This window comes from Microcaecilia unicolor, chromosome 7, assembly GCF_901765095.1.
Source record: "Microcaecilia unicolor chromosome 7, aMicUni1.1, whole genome shotgun sequence".
Classification (NCBI taxonomy): domain Eukaryota; kingdom Metazoa; phylum Chordata; class Amphibia; order Gymnophiona; family Siphonopidae; genus Microcaecilia; species Microcaecilia unicolor.
In genome coordinates, this window is record NC_044037.1 from 42,060,894 (window position 1) to 42,079,237 (window position 18,344).

General features: G+C 40.9%; 1 protein-coding gene across 2 annotated transcripts in view; it reads right to left on the reverse strand.

The window, feature by feature from the left end:
• Positions 1–340: 340 nt before the first annotated feature.
• Positions 341–18,344, reverse strand: part of LOC115473998 (transmembrane 9 superfamily member 2-like) — a 176,755-nt gene continuing 158,751 nt past the window's right edge. For both annotated transcript variants that reach the window (XM_030209257.1, XM_030209258.1), the window contains one exon: positions 341–939. In XM_030209257.1, the coding sequence (XP_030065117.1) occupies positions 872–939 (68 nt within the window). In that variant the 3' untranslated portion in view covers positions 341–871. The remainder of the gene's footprint in view (positions 940–18,344) is intronic.

The window sequence follows — 18,344 nt, forward strand, 5'->3', positions numbered from 1 at the left end:
TTTGTCTATCCAACTGAATGCATGCATGTGTCTACACCTGCGCAAAGAAACCCATGCCTACCAATAATGGAAAGAAATGGAAGTGCACTGCAGAAAGTAGGATGTGTTCTCATTTACAAGAAGAAAATATTAAGCTTTCTGGTGTGAAAATGGCCATGTTCACCACTTGATTTTTGGACTTTTCCCCCAAAATGTCCAAAAATCAGATTTAGACGTTACATTGAAAATGCCCCTCATTATATTCTTAATATACTGAGCAAATGAAGTTACCCTGTTAACATTTACAATGTTCAGAAATTAAAAAAAAAAAAAGTAAGAAAATGTACAACTTATTAACAAATCAGGTTTCTGTTTTATTGGAAGAAAAACACATCATTCTCCTTGTTTGGTATTTATAACAACCTCTATGTTGCATTCTTTGAATTTACACTTCAAATATAATAAAACAAAATACAAATAAGGTGCAGGATATAATGTATAAATTTCAGTTTTAAATTTAAAAACAATTCACACTTTGTATAAGCCTTCCCAGATCTTACATATTCTGATGTGGTTTGTAAGTTCATGGCTATGTCATGTAATAAAACTTAGGAAAAGTCCACTAGAAAACTGCATGATCAAATTTTATACCATTTTGCATTTTGACTCATTCATGACTCCTACTTGATAACTTAATGCTAGTCAAAAAAGGAAACTATTTTTTCTCAGTTTGTCCAGTATAAACACACATTCTCCCACAGTGCTCTATTTTGCATAAAATCTGTATTTTGTGCTACATCAGCATGTTGCTCAGCATTTGTAGGAGTTCATTAAACAGTATATAAACCATTCAACAGCAAGGCAGGAATATTATAGCTTTCCATGAAACATGTCAGTCCACCTTCAGAACGCTGTAAATCCTGTTTACAAACCAATAGCAGGCAAAAAAGCCGATGGTCCCTGAAATAAAGAAGCATTAAAAAAAATTAATCTTTCACAATTTTTTTTTCTTCTTTGTTTAGTCTTTCCAGGATCCATTTACTGCCTCCTTCTGCCCAGAAAATGTCACTTTTGATCTGCACTACTTAAAGATGTGTTAGTACAATCAAGAATTAAAAGCCCAGACTGCATTTGGAGGATTTTTCATTAATATTAATTACATTTGTATCCCACATAAATGCCAGTTACAAAATTTAGATTTGTAGAAATCTAGTACATAACACAGAAGTACAATAAACCCTTAGGTTGATATATTAGCATATTGTGAGAGGTTAATATTATTGTTTTCCATTTCTGAACTTTTTGTGATGTATGGTGGTGTGAGATTACGCAGATCCAGAGGGGGAAGACTTCTTGAAAAGATGTTTTTTCAGGGTTTTTCTGAATTGTAGGTAGTTTTCTGTGAGTTTCAGGTCTTTGGGTAGTGAGTTCCAAAGTTGTGTGCCTATAAAGGAGAGGCTGGTGGCATGTGAAGATTTGTTTGTTATACCTTTGCAATTGGGGTAGTGAAGGGTTATGTAGGTTCTTGCTGTTCTCGTCACGTTTCTTAATGGTAGATCGATAAGTTCCGTCATGTAATCTGGTGCGAGTCTGTGGATGATTCTGTGGACTATTGTGAATATTTTGAATGTTATGCGAGCATTAATAGGAAGCCAATGTAAGCTTCTTAGGAGGTTTCACGCTTTCGATGCGTGTTTTCCGAAGACGAGTCTGGCAGCCGTGTTTTGTGCTGTCTGTAGTTTTCTTATGATTTGATCTTTGCAGCCTACGTAAATACTATTGCAGTAGTCTACATGGGTTAGCACCATGGTTTGGATCATGTTGCGGAATGAATCCCTGGGAAAGTAAGGTTTTATACATTTGAGCTTCCACATAGTGTGGAACATTATCTTGGTCGTGTTCTTAGCTTGGCTTTCTAGTGTTAAGTTGCGGTAAATTGTTATGCCTAAGACTTTCAAGTGGTCGGAGATTGGGAGGGATGAACCCTGTGCGTTAATTGCCGAGGGGGGAACATTATTGTATTAGGAAGAGAGAATGAGACATTGGGTTTTATCTCTATTGAGTTTTAACTTGAATGCATATGCCCAGGATTCCATGATGTTCATGCTGTTTATTATTTCCTTGGTAGAGAGGTATGATAGCCGTGTTAGTCCACTCTTAAGGTTATCAATAGAAATCAAACAAAATAAAACATGGAAAAGAAAATAAGATGATAACTTTTTTATTGGACATAACTTAATACATTTCTTGATTAGCTTTCGAAGGGTTGATTAGCTTTCGAAGGGTTTCTGTCATTGTGAACTTGCACTGCGCTTCATTCAGCCCCTCATTCCTGAGCTGTTCATCATCACACAAAAGCAGCATAGCATATGACCATTCAAAAGAGTAGTGCAGGGTCCGTTCAATGACTGCCAGGGAATGGGACCGCAAGTAGGAAAACATGGGGCATTCCAAAAAAAGAGTGGAGTGCTCCCAGCAGAGCGGCACTTCGTGCATGTGTCATCTTCCCAGAGACCCAAGTCCCTCCCACACTGTCTGGTGATATACACTCTACATAGAATTTTATACTAGATATTCTGAAGTGCAGCATTTACAGCCATCTTGGGGATGATCTCAAATGCACCCCATATGAGAATCCGGGGAAATTGCTTTCCCTGAGGTCTTCACTCCAAAGCTTAACTCCTCCAGATGAAAAGCCAGTCTGTTGTCTCCGATCAAATGATATCATTGGGACAGTGTGTTGAGGAGGGCAGGAATACTTAAAAAGTTGGTCTAAGTGAGTGAAGGGCACGGGTGAACCCACAGCTCGCACCACAGAATTACCTGTAAAGGTAGCTAAAGCAGGCTATAAATAAAATAAACATGAGACAAAAGTTGAACCTTTTGGTCTCAATGTGGCATAAAACAATTGAAGCACATCATCCTGCCAACACCATCCCCCACAATACTGCATGGTGGTGGCAGTAGCATTATGCTGTGAGGTGTAAACACGTTCTAGTCTACTGGGACTGGAGAGAAGATTTACTCTGGAGTGGAGTAGCCTACTAGTTAGTGCAGCAGACTTCGATCCTGGGGAACTGGGTTCAATTCCCACCGTAGCCCCTTGTGACTCCGGGCAAGTCACTTAACCTTCCATTGCCCCAGGTACAATGTAAGTACCTGTATATATTATGTAAACCACTTTGAATGTAATTGCAAAAGAGCCACAGAAAGAAGGAATATATCAAGTTCCATTCCCTTAAACAGCAGTGCTCTTAAGCACAAAGGAAAAGCAACAATGGAGTGGACTCAGCAAGAAAAAGAATGATCAAGTGGCTCACTCAAAACTCACACCGAAATCCAATAGAAAATCTGTGGCATGACTTGAAGACTTGCAGTCCACAAATGATCTCCAGCCAACTTGAAAGAGGCTAAGTTTTGTCCCCAAGAAGAATGGACAAAGACTATGCAAATTTGGAAGACACATATCATAAGTACATAAGTATTGCCATACTGGGACAGACCAAAGGTCCATCAAGCCCAGCATCTTGTTTCCAATAGTGGCCAATCCAGGTCACAAATACCTGGCAAGATCCCAAAAAAGTACAAAACATTTTATACTGCGTATCCCAGAAACGACTGCTTATCCTAAACAACTCATGGCTATTTCTACATAACAGGCTTGTACCAAGTACTGAGTCAAGGGGTATGATAATTTATACAATATATATTTTGGTTTCTTAATTACTTTTTGGATACTTTATAATCATTCGTTTATACTGAAAGTATAGTGCGTTGAGATCAGTAAAACAAACTCCTACTTTTCATCTTGGATGTTGTGAAAAAAGTAGATGGGTATGAAGACTTTTATAAGGCACTATTAATGCAATGCAAATACTGTGTGGCCACATTTAATACACCACAGCAATGAACCAAAATTATCAACACTGTGTACATACTAGGGATGGGCACCCAGATAAGTTTCCTCTCATTCATTTGGAATTTGTTTTTTGTTTTCCATGATCATCAATAGTGCGCCCTCTTGTTAAAGACTGGTTTGCACATGTGTGATAGTTTGTGCATGCACCCTATGGGGAGAAGAGAGTGCACTATTACCAGTGGACATTTGTTTCAAAGGACAACACATCCCTAGTACATACCACAGCAATAATCTAATATCAATGCTGAATACATACCACAGCAGCAATCCATGATTACCAATATGCTGTCCAACCCTTAATACACCACAGCAATGCCATCACAAATATTAATGTCTGCAGGTCCCCTGCTTCTTACATTTTCCTTTTCACCCATAATATCCAAAATGTACCATCAGCTTCATAAATGTTTAGATTTAGTAAGTATATATTCCAATCTGTTTTTCAAAGTAAAAACACACAAATTGGAGAACTTGACATGGATATAAAAAGGCATTTAAAGAGAGTCTTAGAACTTGACCAATCTTATCTGCCCAAAAATCAAATCGTGTAATCCTGCATTCATAATTTGTAGGTGCCTCAATTTATCCAATATTTAACAACCACCAGGACGTACTCCTCAGTTCTGAAAGCTGCATCACTTATAAAGTAACTGACCAGTCAAAAATACTGGACACCAGTATGTTCTGAGTGCAAAAAGACTCATTTTATTGGATCCAGTGCATGTAGCCGCATTAGCCAAACTCATATACATTTAAGACCTTTTAAACTATTACAAAAGTTTGTCTTAAGCTCAATATATACTAATAATTTACAGAAACCAACATGTCATGTTACCCCAACCTGATTAACTGCTTAACAATTAAAGATTTTAGACTCAGCAGCACTTGCTTATCCCATGCTTTCCACTCCTGCTTGGTTACAGTATCAACTGCTTCAATTTCTCTATCAATATATCCACAATATTACCAGGTGTTGCTATGGAATGGCCCGTAACTGGCACCTTAAATGGCACTAACATATGACCGCAACGATCTCCACAATTGTGCTGGAGCTAAAGACAAATAAAAGGCTGAAGTAGCTATAGTTTTGTTTGTTAAATTTTTTATCATGAGTTCATGGGGCTTGTAATTCATGTTCCGATTTTACAGCTAGTTTTCCGTACTATGACATCTCAAACAAACCTTTATCTGCTGTAAAAAAAAAAAAAAAAAACAGTCATATTACAGCAGCCGACAGTCAAAAACATGTTTAGTCATGCCCGTGCTAAACATTCTCTTTCCGAGTATAACAGACAGAAAAGGCAACTGCAAAGGGGCGGCCAAACCACCACTGGAAGTGGTCCTTTGCATAGTCCCATCCTTATTTTAGGCCATCATACCAAAAGAATCTTTTTGGGCTTGCCACAGCTTGCAGATTTGGAGGGGGCAGTCAGCTGCCACAATTCCTAGAGGCATTCAGATTGACTATGTGCAAAATGTCACTTCGGGCCTGATTTACTAAGGATTTTATTTTCCTTCTTAATCTGTGGAGAGAGGGAGGGGAAACGGTGGTGCCTCTGTTGTAATTCCAAGCTCTACCACTGGCTTACTATAGTCATACTTTATCACTGGGGGAGATTTACCAATACACACAATGAGAAAGTGTTTATGGTCAGCCACATTGGGTGCAGTGGTGCAGCTGATTTGCACAGATCTTGCTGGGGAAAAAGGGAACTGGATTTAGCTCATGCTGAGTTTCATTCAGGTACTATAGGAATTTGGTCAATAGACACTCAGTTCTACATCTACGCAGATGATGTGCAGCTACTCATACCCATTGAACCTGACTTACCTACAGCCTTATTTATTTATTATTTATTACATCTGTACCCCGCGTTTTCCCACACATGGCAGGCTGAATGTGGCTTACACAGTAACAATAAATATACAATTTGTAGTAAATGTAATAATAATGGGGTTAACGGAAAAGTAAATAGAACATAGGAGGAATTAGGTGTAGAATTAATTTGAACATAGGAGGAATTAGGTATAGAAGGAAATGGGCGTTAGGAGGTAGGCATAGGAAGATGAAAAGGAAAAGATTGGGGAGAGCAATAAGGATTAAGGAAAACATGGACAATATAAACAAACTAATTACCTTTCTAACATCAATTCAAGAATGGGCTAAACACAACAAACTTTGCCTGAACCCAAGTAAAACCGAGCTTCTCTGAGTCCCTACCACAAGTGGATACATACCTGACATCAAAATCTCTTTTGGGAAGTACAAACTCACAAGTCAGGAACCTTGGAATACAGTTAGATTCAACACTTACTCCGATTCCCCAAATCCAAGCAATCTTCAAGAGCTGCTTCTACTATTTGTGACAGCTACGCTGCCTCTCTCCTTACATCGAAAAGGTAAATTTTATCCCAGTTGTGCATGCCATGATCACATCAAGACTGGATTATTGTAATACACTCTACAACGGTCTGACTACAAAGGGCCTGCACCAGCTCCAACTGATTCAGAATGCTACAGCAAGACTAATAGAAGGTTGCAAGCGACGTGACCGCATCACACCATTTTTTGCAAAAGCTTCACTGGCTACCAGTACAATACAGGGCTAAATTTAAAACTATGTCTGATCTTCAAGGGCCTTAAAGCAAATGGCCCCAAGTACCTGAAGAACAGGATGATGCTCTACACACCTCCAAGGACACTAAGGTCCTCCCAAGGAGTATCCCTAACCGCACCCTCTCCAAGACATTAGACGATGTGATACCTGCAAACCAGGCCTTTAATGGAAGTAGTAACTAACTTGTTAGTCTCACTCACACACACAAAAGGAGTGATACAGGCTACACATACTGCAGCAGGAAATGTTTATCCACTCCTACCCTGAGATAATATTTAACTATCTCTCTAACCTCATGTACACCTTTCTTTAAATTAGTCACCTTATTTTCTAACTCCTCTTACTCTCTTACCTATATGTTCCATCTTTGCTTATACCCTACACTGTCAATGAAAATGTTATATTACATATTGTGGTGGCATTTTAAGTAGTATACTATGCCATACTTTGTACTGTTATTTGAATGTTTTTACTGCTGTAATTGTCTATGTCTCATGTTTGATTTATTCTTATTGTACACCGCCTTGAGTGAATTCCTTCAAAAAGGCGGTAAATAAATCCTAATAAATAAAATAAATAAAAGTGCAAAGAAACTGATAGATGAACATGCTAATGTATGTTCACTGCAGGGATAGTCACCTTATGAAAAAGGAAAAAAATTGATATAAGTTGGCATAGAGGCATATTTTCAAAGCATCTAGCCTTCCAAAGTTCCATAGAAATCTATGGAACTTTGGAAGGCTAAGTGCTTTGAAAATATGCCTCATAGTCTTTGCTTTTACACAAAATGCATGCATTCACTGAGAGCAGAATGCTCATACAAGTTACCCACAGGCAATGAAAAGTACATATTTTCTTGAAATATGCATTTCTAAAGCAATGTTGCTGCAACTGCAGTGATTTGGCCATTTTAATTTTGGAATCTGTTGCCAAAATATGTTGCAAAGGTTAATAGCACAGCTGAGTTTAAAAACAAAATGAACACATTTCAAGGTCAGGTTCATTAACAATTATTAACCAGTCAGTATAGATCACTGGGAATGAGCCAAATGCAAAGGATCTTCTAATTCAGAGCTATCAAGTTCTTATGGCCTGGACTTGCCACTAGTGCAGACAATATGCTGGGCTCACTGGAATACTGGTCTGACCCTGCGTGACATCATCTGCTGCTATGTACCAACTTCCAAGATGCATATGCAATAAAAGACCTTGCTAAACAAACACACCAGTATATAATTTGGAAAACTGTATTTTATGCCTTTTACAAAAGAAAAGCTGTATCTTAAAATACGTGGTGGTGTGCATTCACATTAGTGCTCATGGAGTTCCTTAGTTACTAAGACACCTAGTAATGTAACGTACATTTATTTACTCTTCTCTAAAAGGCTCATTAGAGTGTGAAAAATAACTGTTTGAATAACAGCCAGATGTGAACATACAACTTGACTGGACATTCAAGCTGCTTTTCCATTTTAAGACAGAAGTATAAATTGTACTTTGTGGTGCTCTGATGGTGAAACGTGATTGAAAACAAAGAAACATAAAATGTGAACTGACTGAGCACCAATACACTGGTTTGCTGATTACATTGATTAATGCATTAGAGCAGACACAGCTTTCCCCTCCCCCCTGATAATTGTCACAGGAACAGATGTAAAAGTAGGTTAAGGAGATCCATAATCTGAGACCTAAATAGTATGACACTCTAGGACAGTGGTCTTCAGTTGGTAGGTCAGTCCAACTTAAATGAAGTCAATGGTAGCAACCCATAATTTATATAGATGTTGGGGAAATTTCTCCACACCCCTGTTCCAAATGTTTCCACCTGTTGATGCTGTTATATATGGGGAACAGGGAGCCCTGACCTCCTGAAAGGAACACTGCCTCTGAGGAAATTACATAACCCGCAAAGATAGAAGGCCCTTATGCTGCATTTGGGACTGCTTGAGTGGAAGGCTAAGAAAAACAGGAGGAAAAGAAACCGAGGTGAGCTGACATGGCCCAATACCATGCAAGATGGTAGAATACTGAAGTGCTCGGCAAAGTCTTTGTATGATATTTATTTATTGGGATTTACTAACCGCCTTTATGAAGAGATTCACAAGGTGTCACTGTTCTTATGCCAGCCATCCTCCTCCATCAATCCAAGCTGTTAATATTTTCTTTAAATGAGCTCATTACTTTTGATTTTTTAAAAAAAGTATGTTTTATTAATGGGAAACATCAACACAAAGGTAGAGGATGGAAAGGGATGAGAGGCAGGCACTTTAACGGGGAAATATGGTAGACCAAGAGAATCGTTGAAAAGAAGTTTGCTATATAGACTGAGAAACTTTTTTTTTTTTGTATCAGTTCCTAATACATCCAAAGCAAAAAATTCATGAGGAAGTCAATAATCTCTTGGAGACCAAGGGGTAAAAGAGAGTACTTAGGGAGGACAAGGCAATAGCAAAAATGCTACACAATTTCTTTTGTCTTGGTCCTTACTGAAGAGGATGTTGGAGCCATACCCACACTAGAAACCTTTGAAGATGATGACTTGGAGCAACTAAAGCATGTCACTATAAATCTAGAAGATGTAATAGCTCAACTTGTCCAAATCAAGAGCAAATAATAATGATAACCTGATGGCATTCACTCCAGACTGCTGAAAGCACTCAAACACGAAAATGTTACTAGCAATCTATAACCTATCATTTAAAACAGCCAATATACCTGAGCACTGGAGAGTGGCTAGTGAAACATCAATTTTTGAAAAGAATTTCAGGGGTGATCCAGAAAATTATAGACCAGCGAGTCTGATGTCAATACCAGGCTGAAGTTCTACTAAAAAAGAAATTACTGACAATATAGACAGACATGGCTTAAGGGGAATGAGTCACTATGGGTTCAGCAAGGGCAAGATTTGTTTTTCAAGCTATAAACAAGTAGATAATGGTGAGCTGGTTCATATGGTATTGTTGGATTTTCTGAAGGCATTTGATAAAGTTCTTCCTGAGAAACTTACTAGGAAATTAGAGTCAGTCAAAGGATGGGCGGCAATGACCTTTAATGGGTTCCAAACAGGTTAAAAGGAAAGACAGTAGGACTAAATAGTCAATTATCTACATGGAAAGGGTCACTAGTGGAGCTCCCCCAAAAGTCTGTACTACAACCCATGCTGTTTAACATTCATAAAAGATCGAAGTGACAAGTAAGAAGATCAAATTTGCAGAGAAACACAAAATTATTCAAAGTTGGGAATCTGCAGAAGGTGCGCGAAAAATGGGCTGCGCTAGTGTAGGTGCGTGTTTTGGGCATGCACAGATCCATTTTTCACCGCACTTGTAAAAAAGGCCTTTTTAACATTTTTGACAAAAATGGACGTGTGGCAAAATAAAAATTGGCGCGCGTCCATTTTGAGTCTGAGACCTTACCGCCAGCCATTGACTTAGCAGTAAGGTCTCTCGCATTAACCGTTCGGTAATCGCCTATGCGCGTCAAGTTGGAGTTACCGCCCAATTTTCGTCGCACACCAGAAAATAAAATACATTTTCTGGTTTGTGTAGTGGATGCAAGTCAAAAATGAAACTACCACAAGGGCCAAGTGGTAGCCGGGTGGTAACTCCAAATTGACGCGCATTGGGCGTACATAGGCGCCTACGTGGCTTAGTAAAAGGGCCCCTGAGTTAGTAGGCACCACCCAAGAAAAGATCATGAGTCATTGCAGACATGTTGAAAGCTTCAACCCAGTGTACCACAGCTGACTAAAAAGCAAACAAAACATTAGGGATTATTTGAAAAGGGATGGAGCACAAAACTGAAAATATTATGCCTCTGTATAGGGTACTGGGGAGACCACACCTTGAGTATGTATGTGCACTTCTGGTTGCCCCATCTCAAAAAGGATATAGCAGAACTAGAAAAAGTTCAGAGAAGGGAAAAATGATAAAAAATATAGAACTATAAGGAAAGACTATTCAGTTTTGAGAAGAGACAACAGAGGGGATATAAGTATCTATTATACTATTAAAATCACAATACATAAGTTAACTATAAAAGAACTATGAACTAAATGTTAAAAGTGGGTGTAAGGCAGGGGATCTTAACCCAGTCATCAAGACATACCAATCCAGTCAGGTTTTCAGGACACCCACAATTAATATGCATGAGATATTTATTTATTTGGATTTATTTACCACCCTTTTGAAGGAATTCACTCAAGACAGTGTACAGTAAGAATAGATCAAATATGAGCAGTACAGCAATTACAGCAGTAAAAATATTCAAATAGCAATACAACATATGGCATAGTATACTACTTACAATGTCAACACAGTACGCAATAGAACATTTTAATTGATAGTGAAGGGTAAAGCAAAAATGGAACATATAGATAGGTAAGAGAGTAAAAGTTAGAAAGTAAGGTGTCTAATTTAAAGAAAGTTGCACATGAGGTCAGAGAGATGGTTAAACATTATCTCAGCTAGGATAGGAGCGGATAAATATGTCCTGCTGCAGTATGTGCAGCCCGAGTCACTCCTTGTATGCAGTGCTTTTTTTGTAGAAAAAAAGGTGCCGGTACTCATTATGGGCGGGGTCACCACATATGGCTCCATCCCTATGATAGCCACACCCATATTAACCACACCCCCTATACAAGCCATGGCGCACATAAACAGACATCATTGAAAATATTACAGTACTATAGGAGAAAAAAATAATGTGATTTTTTTTCATTATAAATAATCTCTGTAAGCTCTTACAGCTCCAGTATACCCAGTGCAAAATAAGACAGCCAATGTAAATTCTCAAATTGGACATATTACAAACACTAAAATGAAAATAAAATGATTTTTTTCTACCTTTGTCTGGTGACTGTTTTTCTTTCCATATTGGTCCCAGTCTGTGATTCTCCTTTCCTTTGTTTTCGCTTAACTCTTCTGTGCCATTTGTCATTTTTGTCTCCTTTTTCTTTGCTTTCTTCAATATTTTTCAGGCTCTCTCTCTGTCCAGATTTAATTCATTCTTACTATCCATTCTTTAATTTCCTTCATCTACCTGTGGCTTTTCATCTTTTCCTCACCCTTGTTCTCCCCATGCCCCTTCCTCTTATTCTCCAGTCTTTCTCTATTCCCCTTTTCCATCCAGCAGCTCTGCTTTCTCTCCCCATCCTTCCAGTGTCTCCCCTATTTCTTTCTGCATTCTTCCATCCAGCGTCTTCCCTCTTTCTCTTTCTCTCCCTATCCTTCCGTTTTCCCTCTCTCTCCCCAGCCTTCCATCTGTTTTTCCCTCTCTCTCCCCAATCCTTCCCTGTTGTTTTCCCTCTTTCTCTCTCTCCCCAATCCTTCCCTCTGTTGGTTTCCCTCTTTCTCTCTCTCCCCAATCCTTCCCTGTTGTTTTCCCTCTTTCTCTCTCTCCCCAATCCTTCCCTCTGTTGGTTTCCCTCTTTCTCTCTCTCCCCAATCCTTCCCTCTGTTGGTTTCCCTCTCTCTCTCTCTCTCCCCAATCCTTCCCTCTGTTGGTTTCCCTCTTTCTCTCTCTCCCCAATCCTTCCCTCTGTTGGTTTCCCTCTCCCTGCCAAGTTTCCCGCGAACGGCGCGAAGGCGCGACGCACACGGCACCAGCTCCTATTTCCGGCCGCTGCTGCTTCTCCTGTTGAGCAGCAGCGGCCGCTACACAAAGAAAAAGAAGATTTTAAAAAAAAAAAAATGAAACCATGGTGAAACGCGGCACCCCGGCACTGTAGACAGCCATTAGGCATTGGCTGTTGCCCCGCAGCCGCTCCTCCTCTTGCCTCTACGTCACTGCCCCTGGAGGAAGACCCACGGAGGAGCGCAGTGACGTAGAGGCAAGAGGAGCGGCTGCGGGGCAACAGCCAATGCCTAATGGCTGTCTACAGTGCCGCGTTTCAGCCAGGTTTGAAGTTTTTTTTAAAATCTTTTTCTTTGTGTAGCGGCTGCTGCTGCTCAACAGGAGAAGCAGCAGCGGCCGGAAATGGGGGCTGGCACTGCGTGTGGGACATGGACCCACGGGGCGGGGGGGAGCAAAAAAAAAAGGTGCCGGTACGCCGTACCGTTGCGTACCGGAACAAAAAAAGCACTGCTTGTATGTGTGAGTGAGACTAAGATAGATTTTCATACAATGGAGGTAGTACCTGCAAATTTATTTCATGTATATTCATTGTGGATATCTTGAAAACCTGAAAGGCCGAGTCTGTCCAAGGACTGGGTTAAGAACATCCAATCCTCTTTCTTCCTCACCTCTCTGTGTTTAGTAATTATCAAATAGTCTGTTATTCTCTTCCTAGCCTCCTTGGCTTAATAACCAGCCCCAATCTGGTAAATTAATTTTTTATAGGAATTTCAGCTTCTCTGCCATGAAAGCATTTGCGACAGGAAGAGGAGGATCCCATGGTGAGTCAAATCCAGGCTACTGAAAGGGGCTTAAAATCTTTACAACTATAGATCAAAATGATCCAAGTGGTGGCTTTGTCTGCAGCAGAACTTGTTGCACATCTATAGAAAAATGGGACTTCAAGAAGCAGTGGAAAAGCAGCAAAGCCAGAATAGGGGCTCTGCATAAAAATCCCAGATCTGCAATCGAAGCAGCAAAGATCTTTATTCCAGTGAAATGATTTATTTGCCCACTGGATTTACCTGACTCATGCTACCTGATTTTTTTTTGTTGTACACCGAAGTACAATTTTGTTTCCAGTTCTGTCTCCTGTAAATAAATCTGCATTCTTCACATTTTGAATCACCTCATACCAGATACGTGAATTCTCTTCACGTTAATTTCTACTCAAACTGTTCATGTTAGCATTGCTCTCAGACTGCAACTAGTTTGTACAGATGGTCTCTTATCCAAAAGGTTTAACCACAATTGAAAACAAGAACACACACACACACATCAAAACTATTATCTCAGTACAGATATAGACCTTGATTGATGAAATGATTTTTTTTCTGCTTTGTATTCATGGAAGCAGAGGCCGACCAAATTTCAGTTTTGGTTAGGGTTATGATGCCAAAACCAGTTCCAAATCCTTTTTCTGCCCGGTTTCTCTTTTGGCCGAAAGGTTATTTTAATTTTCAGCCACATTTTCAGTTTTGGCCAAAAGTGACCATATGTTTTCAATGGAAGCTGAAAATGTGTGTTTTGTCCCATATATCTCTCCTCCCCCCCCCCCCCCGAACAGAAGTTACCCCTCCTCCTGGACCCCCCCCCCCAAACCTGTAAGTCCCCCTAGGCCTATTTTACAATCCCTGGTATTCTAGGGGTGTAGTATCTGGGGCAGGAGTGATCCCCAGTTACTCCTGCCCATTCATACTCTGCTCTCAAAATGGTTGCTGCAACTGGAGCATTGCTCCTGCCCTGACTACACTACTAGATCACCAGGGACTGTAAAGTGGGGAGGCTACTCTTTGTAATTGTTTTTTTGTACTGTGATTGCAAGTAATGCAGTTATTATCTTACACAAATAGTTTATATGGTAAATAGAGTGCTCCAAATAAAAGTCTACAAATTTGGGATGATAAGCTCCTTAGGAATAGCCTCTTGGTAAAGTTATGACATTAGCTGTCACCGCAAGTGTGGCACAAAGTGAACCACTGTAAAAGTACTGTGGCTTTTAGTTTCAGTTTTCATTAGCTACAGTCCATGTGTGTAGAGGCCATTTTACTTGGAGACAAAATATGGTCTTTCATTATTTATTTGTTACATTTGTATCCCACATTTTCCCACCTATTTGCAGGCTCAATGTGGCTTACATAATACTGTTATGGCGTTTGCCAGTTCCAGTATGAACAAATACAGTGTGATATTATGGTAGATTAAGGTTCATGCATTGTAAATACAGTGGGGGAGCTTAGAGAAGGAAGAAGAGTTGAAGATGTCCATTTCGGTCTTTGGTTTCGTTGTGTCGCAGGTGTCCAGGTTTTGTTTATGTTGGTTCGGTGGGATATGCCTTTCTGAACAGGTTTGTTTTTAGTAGTTTTCGGAAATTTAGGTGGTTGAGCATAGTTTTTACTGCTTAAATTATTACATTCTGGTTTGGATACTGTGGGTTTCGCAGAGGGATGCAGAGTGCAAGCTCTGACAATTCCCAGCGGCCCTCACTGGTTCACATTCAGACAACCAAACGTGAGTTTACGGTTCCAGCCAAAACTAGGTGATGAGTTTCAGCTGCAGTTTTAGTTTCAGTATCAGTCTGCCTCTACATGGAAGAAATGCTCAGTACTATCTAATTCATGTCCAAAAACACACATTGCAAAATCTAATTGTTAACTTTAAGATTCTTCATTTTAAATACTATCTAGGATAAAAGGGTGTTCAATGCGTTTCATTAATGAAAATCTATGAAATTCTGTGCAGACAAAGATACACTGAGGATAATTCAGCCACATAAGCTGAAATTAAGGGCTCCAAAGAAACAAATTTTAAAAAGGCCCCACGAAGTGGAGATTAGGGAGCAGAAGTGTTCACCTCAGAATTTTAGGGAGTAGCTGAAACTGGGCCCTCTTACAGGGACTGATTGGATGGAATTTATGCCATCCTACAAGCCAATTCTCAAAATCTACTGCCAACTGTAAGGCCAATTAGCACTGGAATAGAACATATATAAACTAGTAAAAGAGGCCCATTTCTTTAAGAAATGAAACGGGCGCTAGCAAGGTTATATTCAAATGTTGATTGTTGTTAACCAAACAGTGCATTTAAAAGTGCTATAATGAGAAGGAATAACTGTGAAGGGTATATAATGAGGAAGATTGTCTATGTGTATGGCATGTTAGTGGTTTTGTTTTTTTAATTGTAATTCATGTGTTGCTCTGTCCTACCCCCATATGCACCAACCCCCTCCCCATATCCATCAACCATCGTTTATCTCTTGCCCTTCTGCTTTTTTTTTTTTTTTTTAAATTAATCTTCACATCATCCAAGGGGTTTTTCTGTGTGTTTGTACCCTCACCCAATGTTCACCAACCCTCCTGTCTCCCCCATGCTTCATGGGTTTTTTTTTTTGCATGTTGACTTTTTGTGATGCGTTCCTCTGTGTCTTCCTGTGTGACAGAAAGAGACAGTGAGAGTGTGTGTGTGAGAGACACAGAGAGAGAGAGAGTGTGTGTGTGTGTGAGAGACAGAGAGAGAGACTGATAGTGACAGAGTGTATGTTTGTGTGTGGCTCCAAGTTCCATGACCCCCTCCTTCCCTCCCTCTCCTTCTGTCTGAGGTGAAGTCCCCCCGCTTCTGTCTGAGGTGCGGAGGTGACCCCCCCTCCTTCCGTTCGAGGTGCAGGCCCCCTACAGTGTCTGTGACAGAGAGATAGAGTGTAACAGAGTGTGTGTCTGTGTCGCATGCGTGTGTGTGTGTGTGAGACAGAGAGAGAGAGACAGTGTGTGAGGGTGTGACAGTGAGACAGAGAGAAAAACCGTGTGTGTGATAGACACACACACACACACACACACATAAACAGTCTTTCTGATAGAGAGATAGAGTGTGACAGAATGTGTGTTAGAGTGTGGCTCCAAGTTCCATGGCTCCCCTCCTTCCCCCCCCCCCTTCCGTTCGAGGAGCAGGCCCCCTACAGTGTCTGTGTTAGAGGGAGATAGTGTGCAATTGAAGCTGAGGAAGACAGGGAACAGGCATTTAACATAGCAAGCGTCTCCTCGTGTGACCCCCTCCTTCCTTCCCTCTCCTTCCGTCCGAGGTGCAGCCCCCCCCCACCTTCTGTCCAAGGTGGTCCGTGATGCAGGCACCCCCCCTTCCATCCGAGGTGCAGGCCCCCTACAGTGTCTGTGACAGAGGGATATAATGTGCAACGGAAGATGGGGAAAGACAGGAAACAGGCATTTAACCTTGCAATCGTCTCCTCCCTCTGTTCCATTTCTCCATTCTTCAGCGCAATGCTCTTCTCAGCGTTAGGTCTTTTGGGAGGCTGTTGAGCACGTCAGTGGCGTCTGACAGGCTCAACGCTTTGTTTTTGTTTTGGCTGTTAAGCGGTATGTTGTGCCGGGAGAACAGCTGTTGAGGTGCTTGAAATATCCGCGAGGCAGTTTGAGTGGTGGTGGGGGGGGGGGTGGATCTGTCAAGCGGTATGGTGTGTCGGGAGGGCGGCGGTTGAGGTGCTTGAAATATGCGTGAGGTAGTTTGGGGGGGTGGGCAGTTGGATCAGCTGTGAGGTTTGTTTGGGGTTTTTCCCCCCGCGGGTTGAGATGTGGACGTCATACTGGGAAGGTAGTGGAAATCCGCGCCAGGCAGTTTTTTTTTTTTTGGGGGGGGGGCCATTGGATCAGCTGTGAAGTTTGTTTTGGGGTCTCCCCCCCCCCCCCCCCCCCCCCCGGGGTCTGAGGTGGGCATCATACTGGGAAGATGACGTCAGCCTGGCTTCGGAGCCTAGCAGACCAACTCAGCCACGAACACAGGCAGCAAGACAGAACGTTGGAGGTGAGAATTATTATATAGGATCTGTGCGGAATACTCAGAGGGTTTTATTGCAAGAATGTGTGTGTGGCAAAGATGGCTGCAAATTGTATTTAAATGTAGTCAAATATATGTTAATGACGTCATTTGTTATGCCTTCCCAATGCTCAGAGAACACTGCACAAACAAACCCCAATCTTAACCGCTGGAAAAATAACATCAGCTTGAAGCTGGCAGTGGAAGGTTTGAAGTGAGGATTTCTTTTGATTTCCAGTTTAAAATCTGTTGGTTTTGATTTCTTTTGGAAGCGTAAGAAAGCCCATACAAGCCTTTAAGCACCAATACCGAAATGTGCGCAAGTCCAAGCAAACCTGAAAGTGAAAACATATTGGCACCTGTTTTCTGTGCTTAAATATAAGCCTTCCAGGTAAAAATAAAAAACAAAAATTTGAAAAGAATATATTTAAAAGTGCAGAGGAGCAGTGCTGATGTGTGCTTCACGGTTGGGTTTGCCTGGCACATGCGCACAAGAACTGTGCTTAAGTACATAAGTATTGCCACACTAGGACAGACCAAAGGTCCATCAAGCCCAGCGTCCTGTTTCCAATAGTGGCCAATCCAGGTCAAAAATACCTGGCATGATCCCGAAAAAGTTCAACACATTTCATGCTGCTTGTCCCAGAAATAAGCAGTGGATTTTCCCCAAGTCATTTTAATAATGGTCTATGGATTTTTCCTTTAGGAAGCCGTCCAAACCTTTTTTAAACACCATAAAGCTAACTGCCTTTACCACATTCTCTGGCAACAAATTCCAGAGTTTAATTACATGTGGAGTTAAGAAAACTTGTCTCAGATACCTTTTAAATTTACTACTTTGTAGCTTCATTGCATGTCCCCTAGTCCTAGTATTTTTGGAAAGAGTAAACAAATGAAGTCTACCCGTTCCACTCCACTCATTATTTTATAGACCTCTATCATATCTCCCCTCAGCCATCTTTTCTCCAAGCCGAAGAGCCCTAGCCGCTTCAGCCTTTCCTCATAGGGAAGTCGTCCCATCCCCTTTATCATTTTCTTCGCCCTTCGCTGTATCTTTTCTAACTCCACTGTATCGTTTTTGAGATGCGGTGACCAGAGTTGAACACAATATTCGAGGTGCGGTTGCACCATAGACTTACAGCAAAACTCTTCTGCACATGCGCCAAGCATGTTCCTCCGCCTTGCTTTTGCTTTCACAGTTCACATAATTTGAATATCATTGCCTTTGAGCATTGGAGAGCTATTTGTTTGCGCAGTTCCAGCAGTATTGGATTTACACTGTTGGCTTTACCACAGTTCTGAGAATTGGCCTGCCAGTGCAGTACACCAAGACTCAGGAGACACATGTCTGTCACCTGTTCATTGGATTTGGTGATGATTAAGTGGCAAGT